This window comes from Vulpes vulpes, chromosome 8 (assembly GCF_048418805.1).
Source record: "Vulpes vulpes isolate BD-2025 chromosome 8, VulVul3, whole genome shotgun sequence".
Lineage (NCBI taxonomy): Eukaryota > Metazoa > Chordata > Mammalia > Carnivora > Canidae > Vulpes > Vulpes vulpes.
The window spans coordinates 89,707,406-89,733,853 of record NC_132787.1 but is presented as its reverse complement, the minus strand read 5'-3'; the positions used below and the strand labels follow the sequence as shown (position 1 = coordinate 89,733,853).

The following is a 26,448-nucleotide window of genomic DNA, read 5'->3' as shown; positions in this document are numbered from 1 at the left end:
AAAAAATTCATGTGGTTCAAATAAAGCATGTCTGCAATCTGAGGCTGCCAATTTGCAACCCCATTATAATTCCTTAATATTAATGGAAACATTACAAAAATATTTGAGGGAAAATATGGTGATTTAAAATTAAATACATCCAGTTTAAGAATGATCACACCATTTAGAAATCTATTTGGTGCTTCGCCCCCTCCCCCCCCCCCCCCCCCCCCCCGGGTCTTAGGTGACATTAAATTAAGGATAATGGGATTTTAGGAGGAGCCTGGAAGATATTGATATAGGCAGGTGAGGGGATCAAGTTTAGGAGAATCATTAGTGTAGGAGAAACAGAAATTAATAAGAATGGTGTTGACTTCCCACTGCTGAAGACTCTTTTCTTCCTGGATATGGAAAGCCCTGAATTCCAGGTGTTAATCATTAGAGGTAGGTCAGAGGTCTAGAGACATTCTGCTAATACCTGGGAAATGTGTGAGGCAACTTTAATGGAAAGCGTTAGTGGATGGAGCCTTTTGCCATCATTTAGACAGTGGATCTTACATGAAGCCTTAATGAATTTATGTGAAATTACTTGAGTCTTTGATCTCTGTGAGAAAAATCATCAGAAAGATGATCAGATTTTCTGGGTTTCTGCCTTGCATCAGAATGCCTGAATGCAATTCTCCAAATCAGGAAACAGATTATCTAGGGCCAGGGAATATGTATTATTACTCAGGTCCACCAAATCAGTGTCTCAACGGGTAGGACTTGAGAATCTGCCTTTTTAAGATGCTTCCACGGTTATTCTGATGATAGCCAGGATGGGAACTGAAGCTGTAGATAGAAAATTTTTCATTTACTTGCTGGAAGATACCAGGTTTTCTTGGTCAATGAAGATTGCATATTTACAGCCCTCTAATAAGGGAATTATTTTAATTGGTGGTTAGTGATAAAAAGAACTCCAATCTGTTGGATGATAGTGAGTTGTCAGCAATAGAAATTGGTTGGTAGCTTGATATATTGGAGCTTTGTTCTTGAGGCATTTCTTTGGAGGGGTACACATGATTATTAACCTGAGATCCAGGGATGGCTTGCCTGGATGGTCCATTTGAGATAGATGCTTTTCTTTAGTTGGCTGTGAGGGGCCCCACAGCTTTGAAAGAACTGATAAGAAATGGCTTTGGGGGCTAGAGAGGGATGGTGAGTTTAAGGAAATGAAAATTGATAAAACTGAGTAATCGTTGTGTATTGCTAAGTTTACAAATGCTTTAAAGGCAGTCACTGTGATGGCTTTGTGGGGAGCCCTGTTTTAGTCTCTCTGGAGAGGGAACATGTGTAAAAGTCACAAACGCTAAACTAGTCAAAGGTACACATTTCAAGCTTGGCATGAAGCCAGCATTTGTGAGACACCACAGAATAGTTTATATGTTCTGGTATGTTTCAGTCAACCAGAGGAAAGGTAAAAATAACTCCTACTTACAGGACCATAAACCCAGAGAAGACCTCCTCTCTAAGCTCAGTGCTGACAAAGTACTGTGCTGCTGCTTATTGTGTACAGCCCCCAAACACATGTCAGTAACCAGAATGTCTTTATCTGGTCTTGAATGGTTGCTCATTTTTCTCCTCTACACCCTTTAACAGGAATATTGGCTTTTACAGAAGTCTTACTTTATTACCCACCCCTCTCCCCCATCTAAAACCTTACTGGTGTTTTCAAGAGCCCTATTTTAGATTCATTTTATCTTAAGTTCATTGACTGAATTGTAATATACACGGGTAGAGTCTTCCATCTTTCCCTTATTCTTTCCTTTTATTTTTCTCTTAAGAGAAATGATTGTAATCATTATTGGGTAGTGGAAATTGGTTGTTCTTCTATGTAGATTTTTCTGCAGATAATGTAAGGAACAACTTAACTTTTCTCTCTCGCAGAAGATATCAGGACCCAAACTGAATCTATACTTTGGATTATAGTTTTCTTGAATTGTTATATGGCCCAGTAAGAGTTCATGTCCCTCTCCCTCTGTTTTTTCTCTTGGAGGAGGTAAAATATAGATATGGTGTTATGGTATATCAGCACTCTTTTATTCCTCCTCCTCCTTCCTTATCTCCCTCTCCCTCTTCCTCTTTCACAGAAAATCTAACTGTGAAATCTAATTGAATTGATTGAATTCAGTCTTCGTGAAAGCGGCTTAAACAATAAAGGAAATTCATCAGCTTACAGATCTTAAAGACCAGGGGTGGGCTTCAGATAAGGCTTGGTTCAGTGGCTGAAATAATGTAATTAAGGGACCTAGTATCTTTCTGTTTCTTTTCTGTTCTGCCTTTTCTGTGTTTTTATTCTTAGCCTCCATATCCACCCAGCAGCTCAGTCCCTTCTCTTGTGAATAGAGTTGTTACTCCAGTTCAGACTTTATATTCTCCTACTGTGGAAAGAAAGAATGCTTTTATTTCTCAGAAATCTCAACCAGTGTCTTAATTTTTCTCACTGGGTTTGATTTGGTATGTGCTCATAGTTGAATCAATTATAGATGCTAGGTGCACAGGAAATGCTGATAGGGTTAGTCAGTCAGGGCCCATGAAGCTTAGAGTGGAAGGTCTCACTCAAAACCCCCACTTGAGAATGGGGAGGAGTGGTTTTCCAAAGGAAATCTGTGTTACCAGAAGGAGGGAAATGGATGTTGAACATCAAACCATAGGTGTCTACTAAATGTAGATTTTGAATAAGGACGTTATATGGACAAGCCCCTCCGGGGGCTAGGAGGTAGAGTTTTTAGGGGCAAGGGTAAAGACACTGAAAGCTTCTATCACCCCATACATTGTATTTTTGTGGATATCTTTTCATTTAGTTAGTGTTACTTTGCATTGCTTTTTTCTTTCTTATAGCTGCTTGTGGCTGGGATAACAGAAACAGCCTGGGGTAGCCTCCTTTTTAGCTGACATTTTTTCTCATTTCTACACAAATTGTGTTACCAGGACACTGGTGACTTTCAGACCACTGGCCAGGAATGCCCAAGACCGGGGATTTGACTAAGAGGAGAGGCATCTGGCAAGTCCACAAGTCTGGAATTCAGTCCAAGGAGCTCAGCTCAGGTCAGGAGAAGCAGTGGTATAATATAAATCATTGTAGCCCAGAGGCCAAGTCTAGCTAGGGAAATCCTCTAGGGCAGGGGTCAGAAACCAGGTGCCAGAGCCTGCAGGTGTTTCTCTAGTTAAAAATAACTTGGTTGAAGCTCTTTGTTCTGTCTTGTTCCATATCACCCAGTCCTATGGGTCTCCTTGTGATTATAGAGTTGGAAAGAAATGAGAATTTGCCCCGAGGTCTGGTTCTGACTGAGGCAGGCAAAGAATTACTGTTTTGATTCAAGTGAATGGATAGGACTCCTAAGATGTTGTGACTCACCTATGGCTAAAAAATAGTGCCACAAAGGGTCACTAAGCTTGAATGATCTTTCACTGTGATATAAATAATTTGCTCCAAGCTCAAAATCTATGGGCAGAAGTTGGGATTCGTAACCCTCTAAGTTTAAAAGGCTCCTGAAGACATTTTCTAATGAAAAATGAAACCCCAACAAAGTGTTTGCTTTAACTAAATGATTGCAGTTAATTCCTTGTAAAGAAACACAGAAGCACACATTAACTTAAAATAAGCTCACACTGTTGTTTCTTGTAGTACAGCCAGGAAAACCAGTAGCAAGCTGTCTCCTTCAAAATCACATCCCTGGATGATATTCGAGCAACCTGGACAATTTAAATACATCCCTAGGAAAAACAATTTGAATTAAGTTAGAAATCATATGTGCCAATTTTCTTTCTGCTATTGCAGTGTTGCCTTTTATTCTTGGAATCTGAGTAGCATTGATTGAGAAGGTATGAGGCATTAGTGACTCAGGTAGATATCAACATTCATTTCAGAGGCACAACTAATTTGGGTTTCAAAGGGTTTTTTTTTTTTTTTTTTTTTTTTTGTAATTGATGGGATCTTGGTGAGCTGGATGTGTGCTCAACTTAAAGGGATTTAAACTTATGCTCTTTAAAATACTTTGTTGGCCACACAAAAGGATTTCTTTTTTTTTTTTTAAATTTTTTATTTATTTATGATAGTCACAGAGAGAGAGAGAGAGAGGCAGAGACATAGGCAGAGGGAGAAGCAGGCTCCATGCACCGGGAGCCCGATGTGGGATTCGATCCCGGGTCTCCAGGATCGCGCCCTAGGCCAAAGGCAGGCACCAAACCGCTGCACCACCCAGGGATCCCCCACAAGAGGATTTCTGATAATTAGGGCTTATTAATCAAATTTTAGCTACACTGATGTTTTATGCAAAATTGAACTTCATATTACTTACTCATACTTTAAAAATACTTTAAAAATGTTTTTAAAATTAAAATTAAAAACATTTTTAAAAGATTTTATTATTTATTTGAGAGAGAGAGATAGTGACAGAGGGTCATAAGCAGGGAGGAGAGGGAGAAGTAGGCTCACTTCCCACTGAGCAGGAAGCCTGATTCAGGGCTCAATCCCAGGACCCTGGATTATGACCTGAGCCAAAGGCAGATGCTTAACCAACTGAGCTACCCAGGTGCCCCTTATTCATACTTTTTTGACCAAAAAGAGGTATAAAACTTGAGCATTTTGGCCCCAAATATATTTGATTTTATATTCAGAAGACAGCAGCTTAAAGTTGTGTGGGTATAGACAACATCTTATGGAGGAACTAGAATGGATTTAGTTATTATTCAAGTCCTCATTTTCCAGAGTGCTTCTATTCAGTGATGTTGATGTTCCTAGTCTTAGGTCTTTTTATCCATGTCATAGAAAAGCTACCATTTCTGTTCTCTAAGTGGTTATACCATTGAGAGAAGAAAGGCTAATAAAGGTTTTGTAGAGGGTACTTTTTCCCTTCTTTTCAACCCTATTGTGCCTGGGTTTCCAAGCTAGAAAGGAATCTGCTCTCTGCTTTCTTCCTCTTAATAAACAAGAAAGGCTGGACAAAAGGATATGGCTTGAGATTCCTTCCCTCCCTGCTCCCTTCAACCCTTGTTTCCTGTCATCTATCTACCTCCAATTCCAAAGAAAGAAACAGAATTAAAGGCCTATTTCAAGTGGCAGTTCAACATGACATTGGGCTGCATGCTGGTCACCTTTTAAGAAGAATTGAAAGGTAATGTTACAGTAACTTCTGATGGGCAAGAAGGGATATTGCAATTCTTTGAATTTTCTAAATGGAACCAAAGGTATAATTTTAGATATAATATTTAGATATTAAAAGTATGTTCACCTGTGAAAGAGACTAAGCAAAGTATACCAGTTCCAACGATTCTGACACCCTAGCACAAAATTAGGATGATAGAAAAATTCTGATGTGATGTGCCAGTGGGTCATCTGTCTGTAGATATTTGAAAAATTCTCCAGAACTCTTCTCTTAATTTAAAGTTTTGCTTACCTATCAACTGTGGGTGAGGCTGTCTATTGAACAGCATTTCTAAAGTTCAGATTTAAGATCCCTTATTTTGCTTTCTTTGTGTTACAAGTCTGTCAGTTCTATCACGGGGCTAAATCATGTGGGAAAGTGATTTTTCAGCTACAAAGATTGATTGTGGATTTTGTTTGAGACATTACCTTCGTCCTTCTCAAGGATATATAAGTGTCATGTTCTGGACTGACATACAATCAGGATCACTTTACCATTACTAGCCAAGAGATTCTGTTGATTGTAAGCCATAGAATGGACTGCTGTATTTTATCTTTTAGGGCAATACAAAGCCCTTTTAGAAAGATCCTAGGTCACAAAAAGTGAACAACATAAAAAAAAAAAAATCAGGGAAGTTGGTTTTTGGTTCTGAGACAGATCAGAACCTTGGAGAGCTCTAAGAGCAAGCTAGGGGAGAAATCACAGCCAGAAGCTTCCATGGCTGGCCCAGATAGACTAGATTTTTGGGGAAGATGACAATTTCATTTTGTTTATTGTCAAGATATATATGATATAAGGTGACAATTCCTTTTACTCTAGGCATGAGCTGTGTATTTGTAGACCAATTGGTGACTTGGGGCTAATGTCTTAAACTATAGAAAATGCATTTCTTCAGCACATCTTGTAGGTCTTCTAGGTTATTTTGTGAGTTTGGATTCCTCTTATCAGGGCTTCTGGTACCAAGATGAAGATGGTCATAAACAGGAGGGGCAGAGAAGCATAAGATTTCACCAAAGTATTCACTATGAATTAGACAAGATCCATTTTTTCCAGGAGAATTTTTTTTTCAGGTGATATCTTAGGTAATAAAGCCAAATTAATTAATTAATTAATTAATTAATTATTGATAGTCACAGAGAGAGAGAGAGAGGCAGAGACACAGGCAGAGGGAGAAGCAGGCTCCATGCAGGGAGCTCGACGTGGGATTCGATCCCGGGTCTCCAGGATCGCGCCCTGGGCCAAAGGCAGGCACTAAACCGCTGCGCCACCCAGGGATCCCATAAAGCCAAATTTAATTAATAACAGCTTTAAACATCATTGGCAACAATCTCAGATCTCCGATTCAATAGGCCCTACTTATAAGGATGAAGATATTTATTAGAGTACTTGAAAATAAACCCACTGGGGGTTACAAAAATGACCCTATTTAATTTTTTGCTTTCCTAGTATTTATTTCTTTGAGTAGACTACAAATTTTAGTGGAACAGAATACAACTAGTGTACTCTCCCCTTCCACACACTCTGTTTTGTTTTTAACACTTGAAATTTCTTGAAAATAAAATCTCAAAACATCAACTACCAGTTAACTATAAGGGATATGACTGGGAGTGCTGTGTTGTCTTTTTTGTTAGTGGCATGACTATAGATGTGTGCAAAGTAGTTATATGGAAGTGGAAGTAGACGTGCTCTGAGTAGTCCCAAAGTTAGCTTCTTTTAACTCAGCTTCTCTGTCACTGACCCTTAAATTTCATGTTATGTTAACTCTACTGTAAGAAGATGCTATATTTTAAGAAAGTATAAAAAAAGTTGAAAATAATTTCATTTAAATTATTTTAGGTGATGTGTTAGAGGAGTTATAATGTACAGTGTGGATATTCATTTTTAATAATACTTGGTCCTTTTACAAATAGGTCAGTTAGAAAATTTATTTTTATTTTTTGTATTCCATAGATGAAGTGACATTTAAAAAATTCATGCTATCCAGTTACAGTTCTGTTAGAAATATAAAATGTCATCGGTCATTTCCTAAGAATTCCATTCAGAGGAGTATAACACAAAAAAGTTTTGGTTGAGAGAAGCATAATAAATTCCTACAACTGTTGCCATTACATTTTGGCATATTGCAGTAGCTTTCTGGAAATGTTCTGTGAGGTTTGGAATTTAAGAAATAGTTCAAGGTTACTTAGAGCATATTTATTTAGGGTTAAGTGATGCAAGATTTGTTCTCCAGAAGGCTATGGAATTGGGTAACTTTGAGTTGATAAAAAGAGACAATTGAAGTGTGACCTTATAAAATATGTAAATGCCAAGTGGAATTTCTTAAACTTTGAGACTGAAACACAGTTTGGAATGAAATATTTGAAGTCTGCTATTCTATATTTAAAAATTTATAGTTTTCAATTATGAAAGTATGTGCATGTGTTACATATGTGCACATATATACATACATATGTATAACAATACAATTAGAAAATTTGGAAAATATAGAACATTAGGAAGAAGGGAAAGAGAACTCTCCTAAAAAGCCCACAAATGTAGATATCAGTTGCTAACAAGGTACTAAATTCATTTCTTTGGGGAGATAAAGGAGGAAAATAAGCAAATTAGCAAATAAGCCCTGGGACCCATCACTGCCTATAATAAGGGAGAGAAAAGAAATTCTTTAACAAAAATAAATCTTATAAATTTTTATTCATTAACAAAAGGAATTATCTGATACTTCATACAAAATTTCACACTATCTGACATTCAGATAAAATAGAAATTGAAGCAGATTAACAACATGTGAAAAGTATGCAACCTTATTAATAATCAAGGAAATGTAATTTCTTTGATTTTTTTCTTTTTCATAAAGCCTCTTTCACTGAAGAAATAATATATACATGGTAAAAGAAACAGCATTTTTCCAATAGCATAAGAGAGCATCAAGAACAAAATAAGTCTCCCTCACAACTTATATTAGATCCCCCCATTCCCCAAGAAGACTGCTCTTATCTCCCAGAAAGAGCCGCACTGGGACTGTGTAAGGCACCAATGTCTGACCCTTTTTGGGTATTACTAGATCACCTCTAGCTTTGCTTACTCTGAACCTTCTCCCCTATTCTTTGAAGTTACATACTCTGGCTCGCATGGTTCCACTGGCCTCTGGAATCAGGTGTTAATTTGAACTCAGTAGCCTGACTTTTACTCCAAGGTGGAGCCTTAGCCTCATAATTGTCTCTTGCTGTCATGGGACTCATGATTTGGCCAGGTCCTCACTTTTTAAGCAAATAACTAGTGCTGGTAAGGATGTAGTTTAATGGAGACTTTGACAGATGAGAGTGAAAATTGATACAAGCAGGTTATATATCTATATTTTTTTCAAGAATCACAAGAATGTTCAGTCTCAAAACCCACTATAAGTCCTATTTCTGAGAATCTAAGAAAAAAAAAACAAAAATAAGGGAGGGAAAAAGCATCATAGACAAAAAATGTACAGTCATTTAAAATATCATGAAGCTATAAATAACCTAAATGCCTAATAATAAGAAATAGTTGAAAGTCTGTAATGGTCACTCAAAGGAATAATGCATCTAGTATGTGTATAAATACTGGGCAATAGCATAAAAAATACTATTAAATACTGGCAAAATATAAATGAAGACAGATATAAAACTGCATATATATTATGATCTTAACTTTTTTTTCTTAAGATTTTATTTATTTATTCACAAGAGACACACAGAGAGAGAGAGAGAGAGGCAGAGAGAGAAGCAGGCTCCATGCAGGGAGTCCAATGTGGGACTGGATCCTGGACTCCAGGATCATGCCCGCGGCCGAAGGCAGGCTCTAAACCGCTAAGCCACCCAGGGATCCCATGATCTTAACTTTGATTATCCCCATCCCTTCCTAAGCCCCTAGACCAAAACACATCTATGCATAAAAATACATTGTTTCCCAACTTCTTTCATGATTGATGTCCTTGTGTGTGTCGACATTTGCCCTGGTATGGCTCAGAAACCATATTATCAGTAAGTGAGATGTGAATTGGAGGTGATCTAGGCCTCTAAAAACGGTATTCCTCATTATGTTTCTCACATAAGGAAACTGACAAGGAACTGTGGATTGGTTGGGCATGTTCAAGGTTGTGTGGCCACTGATTTGGGAGTATACAGGTTTGGTGAGTATGTTGATGAAGGTTGAGGGTCCCAGGAGCAGGAGCTTCCCTCAAATTAGGTGGCCTCAGCAGGGGAGCCAAAGTAGAGAACCCAGAATTAGCACTAGGTGTGAGATACATCATGGCTTTAGAGAGGCAGGTGCCAATTGTAAGGTTAGAAACTGATTATTTCGATGAACTGAAGAGAAGGTTTGCAGATTTGTATTCTACACTGTCACTTACCCACACACTTGAAAATCAACAGAGTTCTTCAGCCTTCCTAGTTAGCTGACATGACACCTCCCCGAACTGCTTTATCAGTGTTTAATGAGACTGAGTAAAATTTCATGGTAGTAGTTAATTCTTTTACTTTTGTTTATTTACTTTTATTGGGCTTTATCACTTTCTTCTAATGTGTTTTTCATTCCTCATTTTTGAAATCTCTTTTCTATTCTCTTTGATAATATGTGTCCTGTGCTTACTCCTTGTGGCCATCCTCATTTCAGATTTCTTCTTTCATGCATGACCAAAAATAAGTAGAATAGAACTTAGTATGTATAGAACAATATACATACCACACACACACATATTAGTAATATAGAAGGAAATACTTATTTTTATCTCTTCTCTGAGGACTCTTAATCTACGCCTTGAGCTACAACCACCTCCCCACCCCTGCCCCCACTCTGGCCTGCAAACTTCCCTGAAGAAACTTTGGACATTGTCTCTGCTCAAGAGAGTGGAAAGCTCCATCATCTGCCTTGTTAGACCCTTTTTCAAATGTCCTACTCTTAGAAGTGATCACAATCTTGTAATTATCTTCTAGATTCTCCCCGCCCTTACTTTTTTTTTTTTTTAAAGACTTATTTACTTGAGAGAGAGAGCACCCACGCAAGTGGAGGAGAGAGGGGCAGAGGGAGAGGCAGAAGCAAGCTGAGCCTGATACGGTGCTCAGTCCCCAGACTCTGAGATCATGACTGAAGTGGAGGGCAGACACTTAATCCATTGAGCCAACCAGGCACCCCTGTGTTCTTCCCTTCTAAACAAAGTGGTTCAAACCACAAATTACAAAAGTGAAAGTGGTCATGTAGCAATAGTGGGGGGATTTTTATCTTGTTGAGCCTATCTGTATCTGCCCTGATGGGGATGCTTTTTGGCTAAGTCATTTCTCAGTGCAGCATGTGCTGAATGGCCAAAAAGATCAAATATATTTCCATGTACTGGGAGATTGTATTTTAATGGGAAGGGATTTATTAGCATATCTCTATGCATTTAACAATTAGGTTGAATTACTTGAAATGAATTCAAATTGTTAAGAGATGTTTGCCAACTTATATCCTTTTATATATATATTTATTGTGGGATATAAGCTGGAACTTGCCAAACAGCTTACGAAAAATGATAGAATTTAAAAAGTACAAGTTGAGGCAACTACACTGTTTTCTTTTCGTTCTAGAACAGGGACTTGACTACTTGACTAAGAAATGGAAGATTGGGGGATCCCTGGGTGGCTCAGTGGTTTAGTGCCTGCCTTTGGCCTGGGGTGTGGTCCTGGAGTCCTGGGATTGAGTACCGCATCGGGCTCCCTGCATGGAGCCTGCTTTTCCGTCTGCCTGTGTCTCTGCCTCTCTCTCTCTCTCTCTCTCTCACTCATGAATAAATAAATAAAATCCTAAAAAAAAGAAAAAGAAAAAAAAAGAAATGGAAGATTGTATATTTTTCCTATTAATGTTTAATGATGATCGCTGAAGGAAATGCATAGCAAGTTACGTGATTTCCCTATAGTTATTTGGTGCTTGTAAATCAACCCACTTAGTAGACCAGAGTAATTACTCTCCTTTTAAAGGATGCATTTTTTAATCTTTTGTTTGTTTTCTTTTGATAGAAGACTTTTCTGGTGAGATAAGTTATGATATTAATGAATGTGATTATGTGGTACTAAATAAACATGTCAACATGTGGAAGATCTGCATAACTCTGTGAATCAGTATTTTCTAAATGACCAAATGCATGATGGTACAAAATCATACATTAAGTAGAAGATACATTTAAAATGCAGGATAGATGAATGAATTTAATGTAAGAGGATGAAATGTTTATTAATATAGTTTCAGATTCCATATTGCAACTAATCCTTAAGAAACTTCCACTTGTTGAGTTTTGGTATAGTATTCAAGAAGAATATATCTAGAATTATTTGACAAGGCTATTAAAATACTCCTTTCTTTTTAAAGTACATATTTGAGTGAGGCTGGATTTTTTTCATGTCCTTCAGCCAAAACAACATATTGCAACATTGAATGTAAAAGCAGATATGAGAATTTAGCTCTTTTATTAAGCCAGACATTAAAAAGATTTGCAAGAATGTAAAACAATGCCATGCTGTATGTCTTTTGGAAATCCTAGTGATTCCATTACAAATGTTCCTATGTTAACATGTAGTAGGTTGGTTATTTTAAAATGAATTAATAAATATTTTTAAAATTTCTTGATTTTCATTTTTAATATACTGAGTTTAACCCTTATAATTCATCCACAAAGAAGCTTGTTGGTGTTCTCAATACTTTTAAAGAGTGTAAGAAGTTTCCAAGACCAAAATGTCTAAGAACCTCTGGTGTAGTGCTTAAGCAGTGACTTAGAGCCAAATTGCTTAAGTTTGAAACTCAACTTGATTGTTTAAAAGCTCTGAACAGCACTGGGTGATATTCTATATGTTGGCAAATTGAACACCAATAAAAAATAAATTTATTAAAAAAATAAAAATAAAAGCTCTGAACAAGATATTGAACTATTTGCCTCATCTATAAAGTGCTGTAGTAGTAGACCTGGTAAGGTTGTGATATGGATTAACTTGAATATACGAAAGGTTCTTAGGATTTATATAGCACTTGACAAGCTATATAATTATCACCTGTTGAACATTGGTAGTGTGACATGTGTTCTCCTTTATTGATGCTAAATTTCTAGCTTTCTAGAGATTGGGTGTTTTGGGGTATTAACATGGTCTGTTATCAGTAGAGTTCAAGATACTTGCCACCTTTTCTGTAATCCTTTTTCCTTCAAGTCAGTGGTTCTCAATCTTTGCTGTGCATTCAGGTCACCTGGGGAGCCTTACTTAAAATAAATACCCAATACACAAGACCTCAAAGTGGACCTCAGATTAGTATTAGTATTAGTATTTTTGAAGCTCCCTAGTTGATTTCATTTCACAGATTGGTAACCACTGCTCTAGAGTCTGACCCTCTGCCTGGAGGTTCTGTCTTCCCCTCCATGTTCTCCAATCAATTGGGGCCTATTTTTCTCTCACCCTCTTTCTACCACTGTGCCTGGAGGTACAGTAGGTGTTCTTCTTGCTCTTCAATGCTGCTGCCAAGGAGACTGTCATTCCCTTCTCCCTAAAATTCTCTAAATACATGATTGAATATTCATATAAATGATTATTCCGAGGCAGGCACCCTTTTGGTGGTACTCCACACCTCGCCTGTCCCAGTTACAGACCACTTCTGTTCTTGATTGTAACCATCCTGTTCTCAGACCACAGCTCCTGTCTTTCCAGTTCATTCTCTTCAGCATTTCATCTCCAGCAATTCCTCCCTTCTACTGATTCTTCTGTTAGTATTAATCAAATGCATTAGTCTTTTCATTCAACCCGTAGCACTAGTGTGGGATTAACTGCCAGTGTTACTGCCAGACACCTACTGATTGACCTAATTGGAGGAGCAAAACTTGCCCTAAAGAGCATCAGCCCACCAGGTTCTTATTCTATTCACTGCCCTTGTGCTTGCAGCAGCCCTAGTTTCAATTTCTGTATTTTCTCTGTTTTAAGAATACCTAACTCCTGCCAAACCCAGGACCACTGGTCCTGCCACCCTTTCATTAATTCTCACCCCCCTTAGAAACTTGCTTGGCTTTTTCCTGGCTTAACGCCCATGGTCCATAACTATATTCATTCTTTTGCAAACCCTCTAAGATCTTTGGCCTCTCTATTGTGCTTTTCTGGCAAAGTCTCAGGCTTTGTTAAATACGAATTCCTCTCGATCCACTCCACATTCACACCCAGGAAAGACATTTATGCTAATAAGCCTCACTTAAAAACCATACCTCTAACCTCCGTGGAGCTTTTAGCGCTCTCTGGAATTCCTCCTACATTTCTCCAGTCCATTTAGTCTACCAAATGACTCTTCTAAATGACTCTTTCACACTTTTCTTTTCAAACTTCCGGTATCCTTTCCTTCTTCCATTTGATGACCTTCCTTCCTGTTTCAAGGAGAAAATAGAAGCTCCAGGGAGAGAACTGCCACAAGCTCCTGTCACTACACGGAATAGTCTGTTGGCACTTACACTCATTTATTTGGCTTTTCCTCCTGTTCCTGTGGATGGGTTCTCTGTGCTCATTGCTAAGGCCAGCCCTCTTGGAGATCCCATCCTTATCTACCCATTTGCTTTCTTTCCTCCTACTCTTCTGCCTCCCACCCCTACCTTATTTCCCCTCTTTCTCTACATGGACATTCCAGCAGGTACAGACATCTGAGCAAAACTTTCCCTTGACCCCACACTCCACACTAATTACCAGTTCAAATTGTCCTATCTATGTGCGCTTTCTACCCATTCTTTCTTAAATGCTTGACAGTTATATTTTACTTTACTGAAGAACACCTGTTGAGGATGCTTTTGATGGGCATGTCAGTGGGTCCAGAGGTCAGCTCTCAGGCTTCCTTAACTCACCTTGTCAACACCATTTCTTACAGCTGATCACCTCTTTCTCCCTGAACACCCCCTTCCCTAGACTTCTGGGATGCGCGCTGTATAGTCCTCCGTAGCATTTATGACCATCTGATTTATTTCATTGTTTGTTGTTTATTTTGGCCCACTAAAGTGTAAACTCTGGAGAGCAAGGGCTTGGCTTGTTTTCTTTACTGCCTAGAACTGTGGCTGATGCTTAATAATAGACATTTGATACCTATCATTGAATGAATGAATGTGAGCTTAAAAATGACTATTTACCGGATCTTATTCTACCCTCAGCTCTTCTCCTGCTCGTAAGCTACCATGGCCATTTCCTTCCTTTCTCTGAACCTTGCATTTTCTAATTTACTTTTCCCTCTTCTCTACTCCATTCCTAGCATTTCCAGTGTAAACCATCACCAGTGTGCTTATATTTCTGTGGTGCTCTGGTGTTTACAGAACATTTATTTATATCTGGTATTATAGATGCAGATGGTCTGTGGATCTGGGTTGAATGAGGCTAGCATAGAACGCTGGATTTATGTGCAGATTGAGAAGAAATAATATTATAAGAGAATAAGAAAGAAATTAATTCTTCGAGGGCTAAAAATGATGGTCTTCTAAGATATCTAGATTTCTTGTTTTAGTACTACACTGCTTTACACTTTACTGTTTCTGCCTCATGATGGAATTCCTCCTTGATTTTTTGCAAGGATTTTTAGAAGGCAGGAGAAGTCAGGAAGCTCAAAAGACCCTTCTAACCTCAGTTCTGAGTTTTATTGCTAATTAAATCTGTTTCTTTTAGATTTTCATAACTCTTTTCCTCTGTGTTGATGTGCTCATGTGATACTGGATTTGTATCAGAATTCCTTTTTAATTGGTCTTTTACTTATGCCTTCTACAGAATCTTGCCTCCTGGAATCCTTCGAATCCTGAATGTCTGTTACTTGTGGTGAAGGAACTTGTGCAGCAGTATCACCAATACCAATGCAGCCGCCTCCGTGAGAGCTCTCGTCTCATGTTTGAATACCAGACATTACTGGAAGAGCCACAGTATGGCGAGAACATGGAAATTTATGCTGGGAAGAAAAACAACTGGGTAAGGTTTTTTGAGAATGGGGGAAAAAAGGAACTTCATCTGTAATAAAGTAATCAATTGAGATGTTCATTTATAGTAAACCCCAGCCATTTCCTTAGATAGATATGGCTTTGGTTGCCTGTGTACTTTCCATAATTTAGAATTTGAAGGGACTTGAATGTTCATCTGGTTCATGGTATTCCTCAAAATTATACCTGGGGAAGTTTGTCAAACTTGGAGCCTCATATCCTCAGCTTCAGATGTTCACGAGTCAGGGATGACACCTGAGGACCTGCCTGTATAAAAGGGTCCTTTGGAGGTTCTAATGCAGGTCACACAGGCCACATACTTGAGACACCAACAAATGTCCCTTTTTTTTTTTATTTTTTATTTTTTTTGTTTTTATTTATGATAGTCACAGAGAGAGAGAGAGAGAGATGCAGAGACACAGGCAGAGGGAGAAGCAGGCTCCACGCACCGGAGCCCGACGTGGGACTTGATCCCGGGTCTCCAGGATCGCGCCCTGGGCCAAAGGCAGGCGCCAAACCGCTGTGCCACCCAGGGATCCCCAAATGTCCCTTCAGTGTAGAACGTCTCTAGATTGCAGTCAGATAAGAGAGGTCAGTAACTGGAGATAGCAAGCTTGTATGGAGCATTTTATAATCTCTTTTTATAATTTCTCGACTTCGTAGGATCTTTTAAAAATGCAAGTCGGATCAAAGGTCTCCTCTGCCCAGAACTTAAATATTTTCTATTTTTCTTACATGGTAAAGTCAAAATCCCTCCAGTGGGGTATAAATGCTCTACATGCTTCCCATCACCACCATCCTCCACCCATCATTGCTTCTCTCACTTCATTTCTTACTTCCCTGTCTAAAAATTTTCAGCTGTACACCATATTAGCACCCTTGCTGTGCTGCAGACACACAGGAGTGCTCCAGCCCTAGGGTCTTTGTGTAGCTTTGTCTTGTCAGGCATATTTCTCCTAGATATCCTCATGGCTGATACCCTTCCTTTTTAGTTTTTACTCATGTGTTAAATTCTCTGTGATGCCTGTGTTAACACCTCCAATTTTTTTTTTTTTTAAGTAGACTCCATGCTGGGCTCCCAGCGTGGGGCTTGAACTCATGGCACTGAGATCAAGACCTGAGCTGAGATCAAGAGTCAGTCACTTAACCTGCTGAGCCATCTGGGTGCCTCAACACCCCCAGCTTTTTTAAACAACTCTTTTGAGATATAGTTTACATACCATAAGTTCACCTATTTTAAGTGTCTGATTCAGTGATTTTTAACATATTTGCCAAGGTGAACAACCACCACTAAAATCCAGTTTGAGAATGGTTCCATCACCCTGATAAGATCCCTCATGCCCGTTTATGGTTAACCCTTTTCCTATCCCTACCCCAAGAGAAAGTAGTTTAGTAGTTTCTGAACTACTTTCTCTCTGTATAGATTTTCTTCATACAGTGGTATCATTTAATATGTGGTCTTTTGTGGCTGGCTTTTTCACTTAGCATAATATTTTTGAGGTTCCTCCACGTCATAGCATGTATCACTGCTTGTTTTCTTTTTTGTAGCTGAGTAATTCCATTGTATGGACATACCACATTGTGTTTATCCATTTACCTGTTGATGGACATTTGGGTTGTTTCCACTTTTTGATTATTATGAATAATGCTACTACAAACATTCATGTGCAAGTCCTTATAATACCCCCACTTTGTAAAATATTTTATTTTTTTATTTGAGAGAGATCATGAGCAGTGGGGTGGTAGGGAGCAGACAGAGAGAGAGAAGCAGACTCCCCACTGAGCAGGGAGTCTGGTTTAGGGCCTGATCCCAGGACCCTGAGATCATGACCTGAGCCAAAGGCAGATGCTTAATGGATTGAGCCACCCAGGCCCCCTGCATAACACTTCTTTTTAACATCATATCTCATACACCCCCACCTTTATTCTGCTCTACATTGTTTTGCATATTTTTTTAACATACCATATAATTATCATGTTATATTAATATGTAGTGCTGCATAAAATAGCCATTCCAGAATTTAGTGCCTTAAAACAACAACGTTTATTACCATGGTTTTTGTCAGGAATCTGTATAGACCTTCTGTTTCTGGGTCTCTCATAAGCTGAACTCAAGGTACTGGCCAGGGCTGCAGTCACCTCAAGGCTCAACTGGAGATGGATCCATTCTGAGTTCATTCATGTGGTTGTTGGTACCGTTTAGTTTCTTGTGGGCCTTTGGATTGAGGGTCTTAGCTTATTGCTGCCTGCTGGCTGGGGTTGCCCTCAGCTCCTTGCCTCTTCACAGGTCCTCTCCACAGAGCAGCTTATAGGATGGCAGCTGGCTTCACCATCCTTGGTGCAAACAAACAGGAGAGAGAGCTTGTGAGTAAGACAAGATGTAACAGTCTTTATGATCTAATCTTGGAAGTGACATCTCATCAGGTTTGCTGTGTTCTGTTTGTTAAGTCCAGTTCACACTTGGGAGGAATTACATGAGAATGTGAAGACCAGGGACCATTGGGAGCCACTTAGAAGCAACCTACCACACTTATTTATTATGTTTTTATTTGTGTGTCTCTCCCCACTGGAATATAAAATTTCACAAGGCAGGGATCTCTGCTCTGCACACTGTTGTATCAGAAATGCCTAGAACACTGCCTGCCACATTGTTTACATTCTATGAACATTGTTGAATGAATGAGTGAATAAGCCTGAGTCTAGTTAACCTAGAATAACTTATTTAGAATAACCTTCTCCATGTTAATTCTTTTAGGTGTCACTTAGTCTTTCTTAAGTTAAATATACCTTTTCTTATTTTATTTTTCAGCCTTTTTTTAAAGGACATGTTTCCCAAGGTCTTATACAAGATCGATGCCTTTGAATTAGTAGGTCTAAAATTTGTTGTTACAGATTGTCTTGTTCAGCTCGAGGTTTTTTTTTTTTTTTTTTTAACTATTTTGTTTATTGTGGTAAATGGCACATTAAATTTACCACCTTCACCATTTCTAAGTGTACAGTTCAGTAGTGTTGAGTATTTTCACATTGTTGTGCAATTGATCTCTAGAACTTTTTCATATTACAAATTTTAAACTGCCCAGTAAGTACCAGTTCCCCTTCCTTCTAGCCTTTGCCAACTACCTTTCTACTTTCTGTTTCTATCATTTTGAGTCTTTTAGATTCTTCAGATAAGAGGAATCATGCAGCATTTGTCCTTTTGAGATTGGCTTATTTAGTAATGCCTTTGAGGGTTCATGCAGGTTGTAGTATATGATAAATTTCATTCCTTTTTAAGATCGCATAGTATTCCACTGTGAAGATATACACGTTTTGTTTTATCCATTTACTCACTGATGGACATTTGAGTTGCTTCCACCTCTTGGCTACTGTGAATAATGCTGCACTGTATAAGGATGTGCTAATACATCTGCAAGATCCTGCTTTGAATTCTTTTGATTATATCCCTAAGAGTGGGATTGCTGGATCATATTGCCAGTGCTATTTTTAATTTTTGAAAAACCTCTACTCTTTTCCATAATGGCTGCACCATTTTCAGTTTCCACCAACAGTGCAGAGTTTGGTTTTAAACTATTGATGATTTTGCAGCTTGAATCTGTTCACGGTTGGTAAGGAAAACTTTACTGAACTTAGTTTATCCTCTCGTTCTAGCATTTTTCTTATCAAATAGTCATCTTATTCTCCTCTCAAAAACAGATGTTAGGTTAATTTGGCATGACTTCTTGGTGAACTTGTGTTGTCTTTAGTGCTGATTGACTCATTTGAAAATGGGAATCACTGTCAAACTAATTGGTCTTTAGTTTTTAGGATTTTCCTTCCCATCCAATTCACCCTTTGAATATTAAGGCTGAATTTAAGTATATCCAGTTTTTTGGCACCATTTCTGATCTAAAACATTTAAAAATTACAGTTGACCCTTGAACAACACAGGGTTAGGTACACCATCCCCGCCCCCACCCATGCAGTCAAAATCCATATATAACTTTGGACTTCCCCAGAACTTAACTACTAATAGCCTGCTGTTTGACCAGAAGCCTCACTGCTAACATAAGCACTCAATTAACACATATTTTGTATGTTATATATATTACATACTGTTTTCTTATAATAAAGTAAATTAGAGAAAATAAAATGTTACTGAGAAAATTTTAAGAAAGAGAAAATACATTTTGGTCCTGTACTATATTTATTGAAAAAAATCTCCATATTAATGGACCCGTGCAGTTCAAACCTGTGTTGTTCAAGGGTCAACCTTATATTTATTGGCTCAGCTAATATTTGTAATCCATCTGGAAGTTGAAGTTCAAATTCATTTAAAGCATCTAGATAGTTTATAGTGTTTTGAAAACTTCGTACTTAATGTTGATTCTATATTCTTCACTTAAAAAACCTGCTGTACTTACCTCAGTTTATTTTGATTTACTGTTGAATAATTTGTAAACACTAGGGCTGTGAGTATGAGTTCAGGGAAAGAAACTGAGAATCCCATAACAAGGCAAGGTGGACAGGTAGAGGTTAAGCTTATAGCAGAGCGGGCCTAGCAAGGGCCTATTAGAAGTGGGAGCGGAGATTGCAGAAATAAAGAGGTGTACGGGTTGGTCACTGGTCAAGGAACAGAATATAAAGGTGTCTTAAGGGATGAAACACATTCAAACTTGGCAGACTGGTTCAGGAATGCATTAAAGGGCAATCTGCTAATAGATTCCAAAACTAGACCAAGAATCTGCACAATAAACACAGGACCCTGGCAGAAAGAAAGGAACTTGATTTTGAGCTGAGATTTTTTGATTCTGAGACTATATGAGTTTCCTTTTGCTGCTGTAAAAGATTACCACAAACTTAGTGGCATAAAACTATACAGACTTAATATTGTTATAGTTCTGGATGTCCTAAGTCTGAAATGGATCTCCTTGGGCTAAAATCAAGGTGTCAGCAAGGCTGTGTTCCACTTGGAGACTCTGGGGGAGACTGTTTCAAGGTCCTTAAGAAATGAGCAGATACGCTCTCAGAGATATCTTGTGAAACTGTGGAGCCTCAGAAAGATCCTAGAAGACTGTAGAAAGTAAAAATGTTTTGGAGATTTTTAAAAGAAATTACACTCAGGTTTTAAGTGGATGATCTGCAAACATTTAAGTTAGAATGGAGGTAATTGGATGATGGGCATTAAGGAGGGCATGTGCTGTAATGAGCATTGGTGTTATATGTAACTGTAACTGATAAATTACTGAACACTGCATCTGAAACTAAGTATGTACTATATGTTGGCTAATTTAAAATAAAAAAGTAGCGGGGGGGGGGGGCAAGATGGCGGAAGAGTAGGGTCTCCAAATCACCTGTCCCCACCAAATTACCTAGATAGCCTTCAAATTATCCTGAAAATCTACGAATTCGGCCTGAGATTTAAAGAGAGAACAACTGGAACGCTACAGTGAGAAGAGTTTGCGCTTCTATCAGGTAGGAAGACGGGGGAAAAAAGAAAGAAACAAAAGGCCTCCAAGGGGGAGGGGCCCCGCGAGGAGCCGGGCTAAGGCCGGGGCGAGTGTCCCCAGGACAGGAGAGCCCCGTCCTGGAGAAGCAGGAGCTGCACCGACCTTCCCCGCGGAAAGGGGCTCGCAGGGAGTTAGAGCAGGACCCCAGGAGGGCGGGGATGCCCTCGGGACCCCTGGGACACTGACAGACACCTGCGCCCCAGGGAGGGCGCGCCGAGCTCCCTAAAGGGCTGCAGCGCGCACACGCATTGACCCGGGAGCCGCTCGGAGGGGCTCGGGCGGCGGCTCCGCGGAGGGGGCTGCGCGGCCCGGGAGCAGCTCAGAGGGGCTCGGGCAGAGGAAGAGGCTCCGTGCGGAGGGGGCTGCATGGCTCCGGGAGCGTGAATCCAACAGCGCAGGCCCGGGAGCACAGAGTCCCGGGACACAGCCCCGGATCCGGCCTCCCCCCGGGACAGGCAGAGACCGGGAGGGCCCAGGACAGCGAGGACGCTCCTGCCCCGAGCTGAGCAGATCAGCGGCCCCGCCCCCGGAGCCTCCAGGCCCTGCAGACGGAGAGCTCCGGAGCTACTGCGGGAGCTGAATCCAAGGCTCCAGAGCAGGCCGCCACTGCGGTTGTTCCTCCTGGGGCCTCACGGGGTAAACAACCCCCACTGAGCGCTGCACCAGGCAGGGGGCAGAGCAGCTCCCCCAAGTGCTAACACCTGAAAATCAGCACAACAGGCCCCTCCCCCAGAAGACCAGCTAGACGGACAAGTTCCATGGGAAGTCAAGGGACTTAAAGTATACAGAATCAGAAGATATTCCCCCGTGTTTGTTGTTGTTGTTGTTGTTGTTTTTTTCTTTTTTTTTTTGCTTTTTGATTTGTTTGCTTCCTCTTGTATTAAAAAAATGGGGTGGATACTTAGATAATAATACACTTATACTTGGTGACTTCAATCTAGCTCTTTCTATACTCGATAGGTCTTCTAGGCACAACATCTCTAAAGAAACGAGAGCTTTAAATGATACACTGGACCAGATGGATTTCACAGATATCTACAGAACTTTACATCCAAACTCAACTGAATACACATTCTTCTCAAGTGCACATGGAACTTTCTCCAGAATAGACCACATACTGGGTCACAAATCGGGTCTGAACCGTTACCAAAATATTGGAATCGTCCCCTGCATATTCTCAGACCATAATGCCTTGAAATTAGAACTAAATCACAACAAGAAGTTTGGAAGGACCTCAAACACGTGGAGGTTAAGGACCATCCTGCTAAAAGATGAAAGGGTCAACCAGGAAATTAAGGAAGAATTAAAAAGATTCATGGAAACTAATGAGAATGAAGATACAACCATTCAAAATCTTTGGGATGCAGCAAAAGCAGTCCTGAGGGGGAAATACATCGCAATACAAGCATCCATTCAAAAACTGGAAAGAACTCAAATACAGAAGCTAACCTTACATAGAAAGGAGCTAGAGAAAAAACAGCAAATAGATCCTACACCCAGCAGAAGAAGAGAGTTAATAAAGATTCGAGCAGAACTCAACGAAATCGAGACCAGAAGAACTGTGGAACAGATCAACAGAACCAGGAGTTGGTTCTTTGAAAGAATTAATAAGATAGATAAACCATTAGCCAGCCTTCTTAAAAAGAAGAGAGAGAAGACTCAAATTAATAAAATCATGAATGAGAAAGGAGAGATCACTACCAACACCAAGGAAATACAAACGATTTTAAAAACATATTATGAACAGCTATATGCCAATAAATTAGGCAATCTGGAAGAAATGGAAAGCCACAAACTACCAAAACTGGAGCAGGAAGAAATAGAAAACCTGAACAGGCCAATAACCAGGGAGGAAATTGAAGCAGTCCTCAAAAACCTCCCAAGACACAAGAGTCCAGGGCCGGATGCCTTCCCAGGAGAATTCTATCAAACGTTTAAAGAAGAAATCATACCTATCCTACTAAAGCTGTTTGGAAAGAGATGGAGTACTTCCAAATTCGTTCTATGAGGCCAGCATCACCTTAATTCCAAAACCAGACAAAGACCCCACCAAAAAGGAGAATTATAGACCAATACCCCTGATGAACATGGATGCAAAAATTCTAAACAAGGTACTAGCCAATAGGATCCAACAACACATTAAGAAAATTATTCACCATGACCAAGTTGGATTTATCCCCGGGACACAAGGCCAGTTCAACACTTGTAAAATAATCAATGTGATTCATCATATCAGCAAGAGAAAAACCAAGAACCATATGATCCTCTCATTAGATGCAGAGAAAGCATTTGACAAAATACAGCATCCATTCCTGATCAAAACTCTTCAGAGTGTAGGGATAGAGGGAACATTCCTCTACATCTTAAAGCCATCTACAAAAAGCCCACAGCAAATATCATTCTCAATGGGGAAGCACTGGGAGCCTTTCCCCTAAGATCAGGAACAAAACAGGGATGTCCACTCTCACCACTGCCGTTCAACATAGTTCTGGAAGTCCTCGCCTCAGCAATCAGACAACAAAAAGACATTAAAGGCATTCAAATTGGCAAAGAAGAAGTCAAACTCTCCCTCTTCGCCGATGACATGATACTCTACATAGAAAACCCAAAAGCCTCCACCCCAAGATTGCTAGAACTCATACAGCAATTTGGTAGCGTGGCAGGATACAAAATCAATGCCCAGAAATCAGTGGCATTTCTATACACTAACAATGAGACTGAAGAAAGAGAAACTAAGGAGTCAATCCCATTTACAATAGCACCCAAAAGCATAAGATACCTAGGAATAAACCTAACCAAAGAGGTAAAAGATCTATACCCTAAAAACTATAGAACACTTCTGAAAGAAATTGAGGAAGATACAAAGAGATGGAAAAATATCCATGCTCATGGATTGGCAGAATTAATATTGTGAAAATGTCAATGTTACCCAGGGCAATGTACACATTTAATGCAATCCCTATCAAAATACCATGGGCTTTCTTCAGAGAGTTAGAACAAATTATTTTAAGATTTGTGTGGAATCAGAAAAGACCCCGAATAGCCAGGGGAATTTTAAAAAAGAAAACCATATCTGGGGGCATCACAATGCCAGATTTCAGGTTGTACTACAAAGCTGTGGTCATCAAGACAGTGTGGTACTGGCACAAAAACAGACACATAGATCAATGGAACAGAATAGAGAACCCAGAAGTGGACCCTGACCTTTATGGTCAACTAATATTCGATAAAGGAGGAAAGACTATCCACTGGAAGAAAGACAGTCTCTTCAATAAATGGTGCTGGGAAAATTGGACATCCACATGCAGAAGAATGAAACTAGACCACTCTTGCACCATACACAAAGATAAACTCAAAATGGATGAAAGATCTAAATGTGAGACAAGATTCCATCAAAATCCTAGAGGAGAACACAGGCAACACCCTTTTTGAACTCAGCCATAGTAACTTCTTGCAAGATACATCCATGAAAGCAAAAGAAACAAAAGCAAAAATGAACTATTGGGACTTCATCAAGATAAGAAGCTTTTGCACAGCAAAGGATACAGTCAACAAAACTAAAAGACAACCTACAGAATGGGAGAAGATATTTGCAAATGACGTATCAGATAAAGGGCTAGTTTCCAAGATCTATAAAGAACTTATTAAACTCAACACCAAAGAAACAAACAATCCAGTCATGAAATGGGCAAAAGACATGAACAGAAATCTCACAGAGGAAGACATAGACATGGCCAACATACACATGAGAAAATGCTCTGCATTACTTGCCATCAGGGACATACAAATCAAAACCACAATGAGATACCACCTCACACCAGTGAGAATGGGGAAAATTAACAAGGCAGGAAACCACAAATGTTGGAGAGGATGCCGAGAAAAGGCAACCCTCTTACACTGTTGGTGGGAATGTGAAGTGGTGCAGCCACTCTGGAAAACTGTGTGGAGGTTCCTCAAAGAGTTAAAAATAGACCTGCCCTACGACCCAGCAATCGCACTGTTGGGGATTTATCCCAAAGATACAGATGCAATGAAATGCCGGGACACCTGCACCCCGATGTTTCTATCAGCAGTGGCCACAATAGCCAAACTGTGGAAGGAGCCTTGGTGTCCATCGAAAGATGAATGGATAAAGAAGATGTGGTTTATGTATACAATGGAATATTACTCAGCCATTAGAAACGACAAATACCCACCATTTGCTTCAATGTGGATGGAACTGGAGGGTATTATGCTGAGTGAAGTAAGTCAATCGGAGAAGGACAAACATTATATGTTCTCATTCATCTGGGGAATATAAATAATAGTGAAAGGGAATATAAGGGAAGGGAGAAGAAATGTGCGGGAAATATCAGAAAGGGAGACAGAACATAAAGACTCCTAACTCTGGGAAATGAACTAGGGGTGGTGGAAGGGGAGGAGGGTGGGGGGTGGGGTGAATGGGTTACGGGCACTGAGGGGGGCACTTGACGGGATGAGCACTGGGTGTTATTCTGTATGTTGGTAAATTGAACACCAATAAAAAATAAATTTATTAAAAAAATAAAATAAAAAAGTAAAGATAAATTAAAAAAAGAAAGAAAAAAAGAATGCAGGAGTCAAAACAACAGTCGGGTAACCAAGAAACAGTCATGGCAGTTTATTTTGCCCTTTTAAGGAAGGTGGATGTTGTTGACTTAGATTCTTTCTCTCTCTGTCTCTCTCTCTTTTTAATGATTTTATTTATTTATGAGAGATACAGAGAAAGAGGCAGAGACATAGGCAGAGGGAGAAGCAGGCTTCTTGCGGGGAGCCTGATGTGGGACTTGATCCCAGGACCCTGGGATCACACCCTGAGCCAAAGGCAGACACTCAACCGCTGAGCTACCCAGGTGTCCCAGATTATCTCATTTTCAATAAAACATTCTATTATTCTCCCTTAGTATTCTACTGACTGTATGTTCCTTTCTTGGTTGTTTGACTCTATGGAAGAGCTACACCTAAAAGATTGGATATAACTGTTATTAGCCATCAGGTGTCTTGTGGAATGTCAGAGTGCTTTTCCTTGACCCTGTTTTTTTGTTGTTGATCACTGTTTTATTAGGACATTGAAAAGCATGCTTTTTAAATTTTCTGATAACATGGAGTTTGTAAAGGTAGTTATGAAAAACTACAGAAATCCATTTAAAATGATTTTTATAGTTTTCTGTACTGGAATGCTGCAGAGAAACCATAGATGCAGTTTGATAAGGCTAAATCAGTACAGGACTGATGGGGATTCACGGAAAGTATACTCTGCTAGTTTTGGATTAGAAAGGCAGGACACAAGTTTCAGCTTTTCGGTCTTGAAGGTGTTAAAATCCAGTTCAGAAGACTCAACATAAATTTGTAAAAAATGAAATAGCAGTGCCGGATCAGTTGTCTCAAGTGGAAGTATAGCTTGTTTAAGAATTTAGAAGACCTGGTCACTGAGGAGTGAAGTGACAATGGAAAGCTGTCCCCGATGAAGTGGAACTGGCCAACGCCATAAGGACAGGTGGACACAGATAGCATGATGGGTAGTGGAGGTCAGTGGGTAATGGTTGGAGAATAACTTAGGAGCATGACATCCACAGGGAACAAGAATTATAAGCACACATGTATGACTGGTTTACTTAGTAAATCACATTTCTCTCTCTCTCTTAAAGATTGATTGATTGATTGATTGATTGATTTAGAGAGTGCTCCTGTATGCATGGAAGAAGGGAGGAGGATGAGCAGAGGGAGGAGAGAAAGAATCCTCAGTCAGACTCTCTGCTGAGTGTAGAGCCAGATGCAGGGCTCAATCCCACAACCCTGACATCATGACCTT

The 26,448-nt window shown here is 39.5% G+C and overlaps 1 protein-coding gene across 7 annotated transcripts in view; it reads left to right on the top strand.

Moving 5' to 3' along the window:
* The window catches only part of BABAM2 (BRISC and BRCA1 A complex member 2), a 405,688-nt gene that overhangs the window by 108,529 nt on the left and 270,711 nt on the right, over positions 1-26,448 (top strand). For all 7 annotated transcript variants that reach the window (XM_072767925.1, XM_026016020.2, XM_026016025.2 and 4 more), the window contains exon 5: positions 14,930-15,124. In XM_072767925.1, the coding sequence (XP_072624026.1) occupies positions 14,930-15,124 (195 nt within the window). The remainder of the gene's footprint in view (positions 1-14,929; positions 15,125-26,448) is intronic.